At 38.1% G+C, this 13296-nt stretch overlaps 2 protein-coding genes across 2 annotated transcripts; both read right to left on the bottom strand.

Annotated features, from left to right (window-relative positions):
* Positions 1-450: 450 nt before the first annotated feature.
* Positions 451-4679, bottom strand: LOC109110660 (growth/differentiation factor 9-like). Its single transcript, XM_042738662.1, has 2 exons — positions 4068-4679; positions 451-2069 (listed from the first exon to the last, which is right to left on the bottom strand). Exons 1-2 carry the CDS (start codon positions 4408-4410, stop codon positions 1141-1143), a joined length of 1272 nt encoding a protein of 423 aa, XP_042594596.1. The 5' UTR covers positions 4411-4679; the 3' UTR covers positions 451-1140.
* Positions 4680-7846: 3167 nt separating this feature from the next.
* Positions 7847-9851, bottom strand: LOC109052645 (ankyrin repeat domain-containing protein SOWAHA-like). Its single transcript, XM_042738661.1, has one exon. It carries the CDS (start codon positions 9497-9499, stop codon positions 8165-8167), a length of 1335 nt encoding a protein of 444 aa, XP_042594595.1. The 5' UTR covers positions 9500-9851; the 3' UTR covers positions 7847-8164.
* Positions 9852-13296: the final 3445 nt, after the last annotated feature.

Below are 13296 nucleotides of genomic sequence, written 5' to 3' on the forward strand. Positions count from 1 at the left end.
AGATTATTTAAACAGAATTATATGAACAGAAAATTGCAATTTTTCGATGTTACTCATATGATTTCATTCTACATCAATAGTATTTGCATACTTTTTTTTTTTTTACATATCTAAGCTACATCACACTTTTATCCCAAGTGAGGATGAAATGCATGTTTAGCTGACTTTAAAATGACATTTTAGAAAACTTTACCATTTGTTTCCAGTGCTGCATCAATATTTAATAAACAAAATCAATTCTTCATTCATCATACACTATGAAAGCTGAGAAAAATATATCTTTGCTAATCTTCAGTCCTGTTAAAAAGTTTACTATAAAGAAATGTTTGAAACCCAGCACTGCAATTAAGACTTCAAACCATAGATGCTAGCTTTTGTCAAAACTACTAAATTACGATGACAAGCCAACAATGTTTGATAAAAAAAAAGCAGTTAAGTTTGTTTGCTGAATTTGTTTTTATTTTACATTTTCATTAGGGATTTTTTTTTTCTTTTGTGAAACCAAAGCCAGCCAGACTAATTTACACAGACATAAATTATATAAATAGTCATGTGACACACATTCTCATCTATTACGTTCTTAATACACACAATATCAAGTTGCCCACAATTAAGGCAACTTATTTTCTGGACATCAAGAAGAGAGAGGTTGCCCACGAGACAACCGTCAGCAATTCCCAGGTTTTAAAATACAATGTAAAAGTGTTCTGATAAGACAATAGAACTACACTTTTTTATATATATCTATATATATTCTGTCCAGAACTAGAAGATTTAAAATTCTGTCATTCATGTTTAAGGAATAGAAAGTGCGAGACAAGACCACCAACTGAAAGAACCGAACTTAAAACAACACAACCGCTCATTAAAGAAGAAAGATATCCTTTAAGCCAATTAAATACCCCCATATATAACTATTATACAGAAAAAAAAAAAAAGAAAACACCAATCAATTGCATAACTGATTTGAATATTCTAAGCATTAATGAATCAGATGAAAAGGTCATTTTAAACAAAACATTGGTGCAAATTATCCAATTCATGTGGTCATTAATCATCTTCATTCTAAGAATGGCCAGGTCAGTGTTTTACAAAAGCAATGCATCACAAAAAACAAAAAAAATCCAAAAGAGCTGAATCTTATCGACAGGTGCATTTGGTGGCGATCATCTCCTCGTACTCCTTGTAAGCAATGGAGCCGTCGTTCTCGATGGTCAGAACACTTAACGGATTATATTCTGAAGGCACACATGAAGGTCTAGGCACAGACGAGTCGAGCTTCTCGTAAATGATGTTCTGAACCATCGTGTGCACCGGAGACCCGTAAATATATCCCACAACCCTCGGACAAGATCCCTTACAGTACCTCGGGTTGTATCTGTGAGGCGCTATGATCCAGTGGTCCAGCTTGAGCTGAGTGAAGCTCACTTTGAAGTCGTGCAGGTCACAGTCATCCGTGGGGAAGTCGTACATGGGGACGAGTTTGGGCATGCTGGTTTCCGGCGAACTGGTGCTCTTTAGAGTGCCTCGTCTCTTTCGTGAAACTGAATCCCACCAGATAGACTTTCCATCCCAGTGGTTTGACGTCAGGTCTACCATCCGGCCTCGTGAGGCTCTTCTCTGGTACGCCACCTCGCTGGTGTCATTGAGGTACAGAAGAAGAGACGGAGATCTGTGAGTTAACTCCACTGGGCTCTTGTGAACCCGGCCTCCGGGTCTGGGGATCATGTCTTCAACGCAAGTCAGGTTTATCAGCAGGTGGATGTCCTTCTTATGGGCTTGAATGAGAGGATGGAGGAAGGAGGTCACGTCGAGCTCCACCCAGCGGCGGCGGACCCTTCTCTCGGTGTGGACGCGGAAGCTGAGAAGAGGGACCGAGTGCTGCACGCCAAAGTGCGGAGAACACATCTGATCCTTCGAGGGCTTCTGCTCTTTCACGTCGAGATAGCAGAGCGAGGTGAACGGGGCGACGTGGTTGTGGTCGAAAGAGTAAAGCAGGACCGACTTCAGCAGCTGCTCCTGAGACCTCACTCGAGTCAGACTGTAGGAGATATCCTGCATGTAGAGCTCTGCCGAGATAACACACAGCACCGTTGAGGAACACATCCTTTGCTTGACCTCATACTGTTTATTTAGTGCTCGAGAGTGACTTGTGATTGTTTGACTGCAGGTTGTTTGGAATGAAATTACGTCTTTGTGCATCAACTCAACCGGGGGCCTGTTCAATAAAACAAGTTTACCAAATAATCCAGGCTTATTTCAGTTAGTCTGACTTAGTTTGAACAACTTAAGACTGTGTCTTGAGAACTAGTTGCCAAGTCTTACTTTCCCAATACAAAAAAGACCAATCTATCTTTTCATAACTGAATTAAAAAAAGTTATGACCAATAAGTCAGACTAACTGAAATATTTGGTAAACTTTTTTTTATGAAACAGACCCCTGAGACGCCCGGCTCAAATTTTTGATTTTGTTAAACATTTATGCAACCATTTACTACTTCTCATTAAATAAATACATAAATGAATAGGAAAGCCAAAATATTAAGCGTCGTGGGTGTATATTCACGGAGTAATCCACTGATTTGTAGAGAAGAGTCAAAATGACCATTTTCACCCGAGATTTGGAGCCGAATTACAGGATGGGAAAAATGACCTCAGAACGATGGCAGCATCGTTATTTTAATTTTACACAGAGGTTGGTAGGTCTGTGAGTGAAATCTGTTGACTTTCGCAATCTTTGTTGCATTATATGCCAATGGTGATCAATCAAAAATGGAGGGAAACAAATTCTCAGAAGTTTACACGCCTGTAACTCAAGAAATAATAAAGGTATATCAATATCATTTTAAATCATGTTTCTTTTGTAATCTTCATTTTTAAGACCCTGTATCGCTCAATCCCAGACATTTCAGAGGGATTTCAATGCGGCTCCAGGTCCAGATTGTTGAATAAGACCCATTTTCAGTAGATGTGGGTTGTTTCTCTCGATCAAAACAACTGTACAGAACAGCCCTGAAAAGATCAGGGCACATTAACTTGCTCTACTGATAAGATTCTACACATTATTTCAATTTTTTAACTCTCACCATTGGCGTATAATGCAGCAAAGATCACTAAAGTGACCACTGATCTCTGTGTAAAAATAATATAATGATGCTGCCATCTTTCTGAAGATGTAATCTGGCTCTGAATCTGAAAACATGTTGATCCAAACCCACAAGACTTTCCCTCATTCTCAATGAAGAGGTTTTTATTGAAACCTCTGTCCACCAAAGCTCATAAAGAGATCATAAAAGAAATGATTTAAGTCTTCTGGAGAGAGGGAGAGAGAGAGAGAGAGAGAGAACTCTTTAGGGTTTGGAATGATACAATCCCCTCGAGTCCACCAATCAGGGAAAGCGTTGTGACCATAGAAAGAGGTATATGATTTAATAAATCCATACAAAATGCATAATTGTATATATTTGAGTATTTTGCAATAAATGTAAACTATTTTGCACTTACAATAAGTAGTTTAATCAATGGCTCATAAAAATACACATTCTAGTTTTTGCTTCAAACAAAGGTAATAATACATTTTAGTTGGTTGTTTTGGTTCATGCCTTTGAACTCTTTATTAAAGATTTAAAATCTGAATTAAAAACGTGTCCAATTATCTTCCCAGAAACGTTTTTTTCTTTTTCTTTTTGCATTTTTAATAGATAGGCCTACTCATAAACTGAACAGTATTATAAAAACAATATCACACTTGCATTCACGCTGTTACTTAATATCTATCAATATATTAATGCAATCTATAACAGGCTGCTGATATTCTAAAAGCGGCTGATATGATTGCTTTAACTGTATTTTATTCAGTATGTGAAATACTTTGGGAAATTTAAGTTAATCCAAGTATTCCATGAATACAGATAACTTGCATCCTGTAAACAGCTCATTTCAAAAATAGTAAGGACGGAATCAACATAATGTTATGGGTCTAAAGCAACCTAATTTCTATAATCAGAATGTAAACTCGTCTGCTCAAGCTCTCAGGTTCAGATAACAGTAATCAGAAGTAAGTGTACCTCGGTTTTGCTCGAGACACTCCTCTCGAGGCGTGATCAGGCGGGCAGTGTTGTACAGGTGAGAGGTCTCGTGACTCCTGTCCGGTTTGGAGGATAGTTTGTACAGTCTCTTCATGTAGCGCACGTATCTGGAGTCGGGTTTGGCTCGTGCTGTGAAATCTCCCCACGGGTTCAGCTCCGACAAAGCCTTCAGCAAAGGGCTCAGGATGTTTCCATGGTGAAGGGACAAGTTGGGTTCAAAAGACTCGTTTTCCAAGTCGTAGCATGATGTGAACGACAGGCCGATAATCGCGAGAACCATAAAGGAACAACGCGCACCACGTTTAAAAAGCGGCGTCGCCATAATAAACAGAGTCCGGAGAAGACTTCAGAGACTCCGGCCAAAGCGCGCTTCCGTCGCCCTCACCTGACACACAGGTGTGCGCAATCACAACCACCTTAATTTTTTTTTTTTTTTTTTTTTTTTTTTTTTTGGGCAGATAAGCCTGTGTAGGTATCCACAAAATGTTAATATACGTAGTAAGATTTAACAGATTTTGATTTTTACAGGTCTCAAACAACGCGACATCTCTTTTAGATCCGCTGTGAACGAGTTTGAGCGGGTCTGTGTAATTGAAGTCCAAGATATGGTTTGGATTTTATGGCTCAAAGAGTGAAATTGGTTAACAATTTAGTTAACTTTAGGGCAGTTCAGGGTCTGCGTCAGGAAGACAACTTACGTAGCCTATATAAATTGATAAAACATATTTATAGTCTTTTCCCTTTACTGTTGTGCAGAACATTTATTTAGAGTAAGTCCTCTTTTTCCAGAACATCTCCTGGCCGGGGTTTCTAAGCTGCTTAATGAATGTCCGCTTTGTTTTCTCATTGTAGTCACACTTGTTTATAGTAGGCTTTTTTTGGCCAATAGCGTGCAGGTATTGTACATTATCGACCAATCATAGCGTGCGAGAGGCGGGATCTACAGACAATGGACGGAGAAATGCAAATAGGCTACATAAACATAATATTTAGTGCTGTAAAAACAATTAATCGCATCCAAAATAAAAGTTTTTGTACACATAATATATGGGTGTACTATGTATATATTCATTATGTATGTATTTATATTAATATAATTAATATTATATATAAATATAGGCTATTTCATATATAAATGTAACATTTTTATGCGTGTGTGTGTGCATAATAAATATACACACTACACTCTAAAAAAAAATTCTGGGTAATTTCAACCCAATTTTGGGTCAAATATGGACTAACCCAGCTGTTGGGTCTTTTAGTGTACACACACATATATTGTTTGAGCAAAAACTTGTATTAATCGTTTGACAGCACTAAATATGTATGAGAACTGTTGGGAACGTTAAGATTAAAACCTAGTTCCTCCTAGTAACAAAAATCTGAGAAAATTCTTAGAAATGCTGGTGTTTCCTCTTAAAATGAAAGAAAACAAGCACTTTCAGAACCTTATAGTGTCGCTTTTCATTTCCTATAAAATATGTTGAAAGTATGACAGCATGGTAAATACAGAATAAAGAATCTTTAAGAACACGGGCCCAGGTCACAATATCACCATTCATAGAGCTACACTTTGGATGTGATGTTCCCATGGTGCCATGTAGGCTAATTTTAACCTGAAAAACTTGAAATTTATTATGAAATATTCTTTTAAAGCATTTCTTCATTTTTCTTTCATCAAAATGACAAAAAACAAACTTTTTTTATTATTGGAATGCTGAATGGAAAGATGTATTATTTTTTTAAATATCAACATTGCATTCCCTAAAGATATCATCATGGTGGGAAAACAACAGCAGAAATATAAATGCAATTGAATGAATTTTGCAGCATCACTTCAAATGGCCAACTTCTAGTGAAAACAAATGGCTTCCAATCACTCCTTTCAAACTGCTGTCAAATGATTACCTTTATTAAACTGTTCAATTTACCCTGACCCAACAAATGCTAAAAGACATGATTGTTGATGCTGTCATTCATCAGCTGTGAAAAAAACAGTGATTGCGATGATATTGTCAAAGCTTTAAGGATAAGAGCATCTCTGAAATTGTTTCTCCGTGTCATTATCAGTATATCTGTGATGTGTGGACTTAGCTATTCTCAGTTAATAAAACTATACGGATATAATACTCGGTTTGAAATGCTATTTAAAGTTCCGTTTACCAACATTCTAAATTCAAAATGAAACTTTAGAATGTTTGAGCATGGAATTACAAGCATGACATCATTCTGAATGTTACATTTGTTGTTTGTTTGACAGAAAATTCCAGGAAACAATGCCACCTGTGTCTTACTTTAAAATCTTTATTCAAAAGGGTTACTGTGGAACTGTTAATAAATGATCATTTCCCAGCCAAATAAGCTTTTTGATATTTGTATATTTAGCAACCCGTTAGATTACAGGCGTTTTCTCCATGACACTTGCAGTGAACCGAGGCGGTTTAATGTTGAGGCTGACCGTGGGATCCTGCATAATGGCCGAGAAATGAAAAAGAGAAACATCCCACAGGTCAAACAATGACCCCATAAATTATCCAGCAAAACAAAAAGAGCTATTCTTTTGCTCTCTCCAACACAGATACAAACTGCCTACATTTGTGACAGACAATGCCGAGACCATAACATGAAGAATTCACAACTCATTCAACATTGTTTACATAAACCTGAATTAAATATTATACCAGTAATAAAAGAATGAATGCTTAAGTAGTCAGAATGTGCTCAAATTTGGCTCAGGATAGCTTCATGTTCAACCGCTTTAAAGCAGTTAAAGCACTTCCATCATTCCAGATCACTGCACACCAGTCAAAGCTCTGAATGAAGTTATGCTAAGCTCCGGCACCCATGAAATCATGCCTGAATCACTGCTTCACTGTGACAAAGACGTCATTATATTTTCCAGGCTGTTTCTAGCATTGATGAATGCCTGGTTAAAACTGTGGTTTCATTCTTACACATTAGATCAGTAAAGTGGTTATTTGCATAAAGGTTGACCTAAATTTACCTCGGCTTATTTAAAAACGAAAGAAGCACGCTACAGTTAATCTCTTCAGTATTACACAGACATCACATCGAGCATAATGAGTTCAAGGACAACATACATCCCACACAGAGGCCTCTTTTCTCTCTCTTCATTCGTTCTCGAGGCATTATTCACAGCACAGCAATCAGATAAGAAACATGACAGAGTCACTGTTCGAGGAAAGTCAGTAAATGTTCTCAAGTCACATGGTGACATTATTTTTCTGACAATGAAGCACATTTTCCCCCATATTTGCATTACAAAGGATTCAGATATTTGAGGTTTTTTGTAATTCCTAATACTCTCAATAATGGTTCAGAATAGATTAAAACCACAAGCTTTTCCGTACTTTTCAGCTTTAATTAAGAGCAGTACAATTAGTATACTTCACAATTACTCATCCTCAGGCCATCGAGATGTGGATGAGTTTGCTTCTTCATCAGATTTGGAGAAATGTAGCATTGCATCACTTGCAGTGAATGGGTGCCGTCAGAATGAGAGTCCAAACAGCTGATAAAAACATCACAATAATCCACAGCACTCCAGTCTAGCAGTTAACATCTGGAGAAGACAAAAGCTGCATGTTTCTAAGAAGCAAAACACTCTCATTCTGACGGCACCCATTCACTGCAGAGCATCCATTGCTGAACAAGTGATGCAATGCTACATTTCTCCAAATCTATTCCACTCATCTATATCTTGGATGGCCTGAGGTTGAGTAAATTTTAAATATTACATTTTAAAATTTAATTACATTTTTATTTTATTTATTTTTGCATTTACAGCATGATAGTTTTTTAGTGTAACCCAATATTTACATAACACATGTTTGTCTTTCTTTTGGGTTAAAACATGGCCTGTACATATTCTTCAGCCTTTCAGCTGTGTTAGTACTAAATGCATTCTCCTGTAACTCTTCAACCTCATTAACAAACACAATCATCAGCAGACACACGACTGTCACTGTATGATCTCCAGTTACATTAACACGTTATATTAAACCTACAACAAGTAATACAAGTAGTGCGTGTTGTTATCGTTCAGTTGGGATATTTTACTGTAACAGTTTGCGATTAAGTGCGACGCTCTTTCTGGGGTCTTCCTGATCATCTCTGATGAAGTGGAAGCTCAGTCGTCGTCTGTATTTCTTTTTATGTCCAGCGACGTGGGGCTGGAATAGTTTACTGAGGGTGTTGAATCCTTTAGGGAGGTCTGAGAGGTTCTGTGCATCCTTCTGCAGGCTGTGAGGGTCTCCGAGCATCTTTCTGATTTCAGTGGACACGTCTGGACTGAGATAACGGTAGGGTTTTTTGCCACTGTTATCCCGTATGTCAGTGCTGGCACCATATTCACACACCAGCAGTGATAACACACGTTCACGGCTGTGAATGGCAGCTATGTGGAGCGCTGTGTATCCGTCGTAAGACTTGGCATTCACATCGACCCCTGCGCCTCTCTGTCTGGAAACATCAATGACTTTACACACCATTTCACAGTTTCCGCTTTTGGCAGCCCAATGCAGGATGGTGAATCCACACATGAAGTTCGGCTTCTCCGCCAGCCGAGGGTCTTGCAGCAGGAGGCCGTAGATCTGACGCCAGCTTCCCGTTGCTGCTTTCACAAGCCACTCATGCTCCATCGATCCCAGAGGCACTCCATCCGAGTCTTCAGCCTCACTACCAGCAGATCTGGAGAGTTTGCTACACCTTCGCAGCTGCGGCGAACCCTGTGCATCTAACTCCTTTCGTTTGGCTCTCAGAGACCTGTAGAGAAAGCCTTCTCCGGCAACACATCTCTGATCTGCTTTGACTCTCGTAGATGGCGGTTTGGCATCTACTATTAGTGTTTTTAGGCTTGTTTTTCTCTTTTCTTCATGCTGCAGCTCACATGATGGAGATTTTATGGCCACAAGAGCAAATACAGCCCCTGTTTTTCCACTTCTAGCATCACTTGTCACATTGAGCACTCTTGCTGTCAAAGACTCGCTCTCTTTATAGTCAGATGGGGTTTTTGAGTGAACACACTCAACATCAAATCCACTTTTACTGCTATCACTCACAGCTCGAGGGGAGCAATGACAGTAATTGTTATTAATAATATCCACATTGGCTGTTTCACTGGATCTGAGGCTGCGTGGAGAACTGTTTTGTGCACCTGTGATGAGTCCCATGTACCTTTTCTTCACAGCCACGTACTTCACATCATCGTCTTGTTGTTGCACCACGGCGATGCTGTTGACCAGGCGTTTGAACAGCTCTCGGTTCTGTTTCTCTTCCGCGGGATCGCTAGAGTGTATAAGTCCTCTGAAGTTGCTCACGAGCTCCGAGTTTTTCACTTTCCCCCCGCGCGCCAGTAAAAAGCTCAGGATCGTATCTTGAGTCAAAGCCATTTCCCCGCAGCCGCGCGTTTTCCTCTTAAGTGTCTGTGTGAGATGTTACCCTCTGAATTCCGCGTGCCTCTTATCCAAGACCAGCACGGGAACGCGCGCGCGGCGGATGAATGAAGGATGCGGCTGCGCATGCACGGCGGAGGGGAGCGGAGTTCACGCGCAGCAGCATCCTCTAAAGAGATAGAAAAAATATGTATAAGTGTGCATCTCGTCCACATCTTTAACTCTATACAAACGTTTTTAATAGCACATGAAGTCATTAAACAAACAGACAAACAAAGAAGTTCTAAATATTAAATGCATACACGCCAAGCAGAGAATATGCTGGTTTGCATGCCATCTTCTGATTAGTTTATCCCTTTGGAACTATTTTCACAAGTAGGACATTCTCCAGACTTTCACTGGTGGTTTAGTTTGGTCTCCGTGTTTCTGTGCTAATTTAGTACAAAATAAAATGTGACACTTTATTCGGTTACATAGCTATTTTGTTTGTTTGTTTATTTTTAAGACACGCCTACATAATTAACAATTAATATTCATTTGTATTAATTTGTACCCTTTGAAATGATCACTAATTTTGTTTGTTTTTTTGTTTTTGGAAAAGTGTGTGAAAAAAGTGTTTTATAGTGGGATAATGTGTATACTTAATTACCATATTTCTGCATTCATCAAAAACTGTCAGCCCAGCTACTTTAAACTCTATTTAATCTAATACAATAATTCTAGGGTTATGCATAAAAACCCTTATACAACACTGACAGGCATACTGGGATAAAAGACAAAAATACAACCATCAATGTGTTTCAAAATGGTTAATTTATTGTAACATATATTATAAAGTTTTTAAATTAGTGCTACCAGTATTACAACATCAGTGATGTAACTTATTTGTAACATCTGAATTTAGTGCAATATTCACTGCAACTCTGTCATTGCATCATTTTAGTGTAATCAATTTAAAATCGGCTTTATAGGTGTTATTATCCCACCGCTCACTAGTGTTGCCATCAGGGGCGGCGTTAGGGGTGGGCTAAGGGGGCTGGAGCCCCGAATGTTTTCAGTAAAGCCCCGAATGTTTTTATTACCAACATGCATCAATGAGTTTTCATGCCCAATAAAGTCATTTATATTAGAATTTAATTAAATAAATAAATAAATATCTCTCGACTCTCACGTCTACAGTGTCTGTCAATTTACGCGTTGTCATTCACACCCGACAAAAACCGCCCACTGAGTCTAGTGCTTCTGACTGACATGTAAACTGGCCAACCATCGATGAGCGTCTGTACGATCCAGCCAATGATATGAGATCTTTTGGAGCCAGGCAGTTTGTTGGCGTGTAGTATTTTACTAGATCAATTTATTTGAAAATTAAAATGGATATTGGAAAATTCTTCAAAAGAATAACCAACACTTGAACGCCAAGAAACACAACAGCTTCAGGTATCTGTAACTTTTAAATCATAGTATTATATTTCTTTTTTGTTTTTAAATTGTGTCTGATTTAACATTACATTTTGAACATCTAACAGTTAACGGTTGCGCAGCACAGTCTTTAGGACACACACACACAGAGAGCGGTTATAATGTTTGTTTAGCACGGTCTGTGGCAGACTTTTCGTGTCAGGGCAACAATTCAATAAACAAGATAATAAAAAAGACATATTTCGCAAAGGAAATGGTTCCAAACAAAGCATGTTGTTGTGCTCTCTGCAGCAACACACAACGGTGTTTACTGAATAAATTTGCTTGAATAAATGATTCACTGACCCATTCATAAAAACAGTTGCTTACTTTTATCTGAATGAATCATCTGTTTCGAACGAATCCATCGATTAAATGACTGACCGACTCACTCATTAAGGCAGTGGCTTACCGCCACCTAGTGGCAAAGTACCATTCTAATTTTTTTCATAATTTCATATTTTTTGTATTCCAAGATGCATTTCAGTGGCTTGAGTATTCCGTATCCAGAAATTCTGCATTCTGCTTTTCTTGTCGTCTCTTTGGCAAGCATCATATCCGAAACAGCAAAGACACATTAACAAGTGCAAGTTTCTCCAACTGGAAAAGAGCTTTAGAATCATTCATAGAGCATGAACAAAGTAGCATTCATAAGGCTTCCATGACATGCTGGAAGAGCTACAAAACAACTGAAACACATGGAGATATGAATGATGCACAGACTTCAGTAGAGGGTAAGGTTTATCTGCCAGACTGAATAACTTGAATCTGTTTACTGTAATGCATAAACACAGAGGATAAAGTCCTTTGACCGGTATATCTTTGTAAAAAAAGAGTATGTCAGTGCACTGCTTAATGTTTGCTTCTTATCCCTGTTCTACCAGGACGAGTGTAGCCAGTCAGGCTTGATTGGAAAAGAAAAGAAAACTGAGAGACAGAGACAAAAAAAAAAAGCGAGATAGAGACACAACATCAGCATATGTGTCAGGATACAAGGGATAAACTTTAAATAAAAATGTTTTAAATTTGTTTTTGTATATTTTAAACAAGGTAAATCTTTCTGATTTATTAAAATAAAAAGTCACATACATGGATTTTTCTGGGCTAAGCCCCGGATCTCCACTCACCCTAGAACCGCCCCTGGTTGCCATCAACATGTTTACTCAACAAAACTTAATTGTGAATTCATATATTAATGCTAGACACCTTAAAGATAACATAGCCTACCAAACAATCTCTGTTATCATACTTTACTAGCCTTCTGTTTTGGAGCTTTGACGCAGCCATCATCTTCTCATGGTGCAATTTGCACACATTTAATTGAGACCCTTTAAGTGTCTGATGTCCGTCATGTAGCAAATATCATGTTTCTGATTTCTGCAGCAATTCTTAATTTAGTTTGCTTGTGCATATATTGTATTGTGACCTATTTATGTTGCAATGACATTAGCCTAATCGATTTTAAAGGGTAGTTCACACAAAAAAGAATAGGGCTGGGTGTAGTTCAAAATCTTTCAAACCGGTGCCAATTTCGGTACCTCAGTTTCGATACCGGTTCCTAACGATACTTTTTTCGATACCAATTTTATGAAATCCATTTTAACAAGATTACAGAACACATTACCTCAGAAAAACTTTGGTTTTATTTTTTTCAGTTTGACTCATGCTCCTTAGCCAGTGCACAAACGAACAAAAAATGTTTTATAAAGAGCTCATGCTCACCAAATCTGAATTTATTTTAATAAAAATACAGTAAAACTTGTAATATTATGAAATAGTATTACAATTTTAAATCGTATTTGAATACATTTCAAAAATGTAATTTATTCCTGTGATGTCAAAGCTGAATTGTCAAAATAATTACTTCAGTGTCACATGACCCTTCAGAAATATGAAAACAGTTTGCTGCTTAATATTTTGGAAACTATGATAAATTTTTTTCATGATTCTTTGATGAATAAAAAATTCTAAAGAACAGCATTTATTTAAAAACGAAATATTTTGTAACATCACACGTTTTAATGTCACCTTTGATAACTTAAATGCATCTTTACTGAAAAAAAATTCTGACTAACCAACACATTTTTGAACGGCATTTTTGCAGCAATTATTTTACCGCAAATACTGCATCGCGCGCTGTTGGCATCGAGCCTGGAGAAATGTACCCACATTTTTAATCGACTTTTCCACATCTTTAAGGTATTATGTGTGTGTGCTCGCGTCTCATATAAGTATGCGCGTGGACGTGGAGAGTTTGTGCGCGCGCGCGCCTCATACAGTCTATGGTATGTGCGCGGAGAGTTCCGCGCGTCTCGTGTGTGTAGAGTTTGTGT

The sequence above is a fragment of the Cyprinus carpio genome, chromosome B14 (genome assembly GCF_018340385.1).
Source record: "Cyprinus carpio isolate SPL01 chromosome B14, ASM1834038v1, whole genome shotgun sequence".
Lineage (NCBI taxonomy): Eukaryota > Metazoa > Chordata > Actinopteri > Cypriniformes > Cyprinidae > Cyprinus > Cyprinus carpio.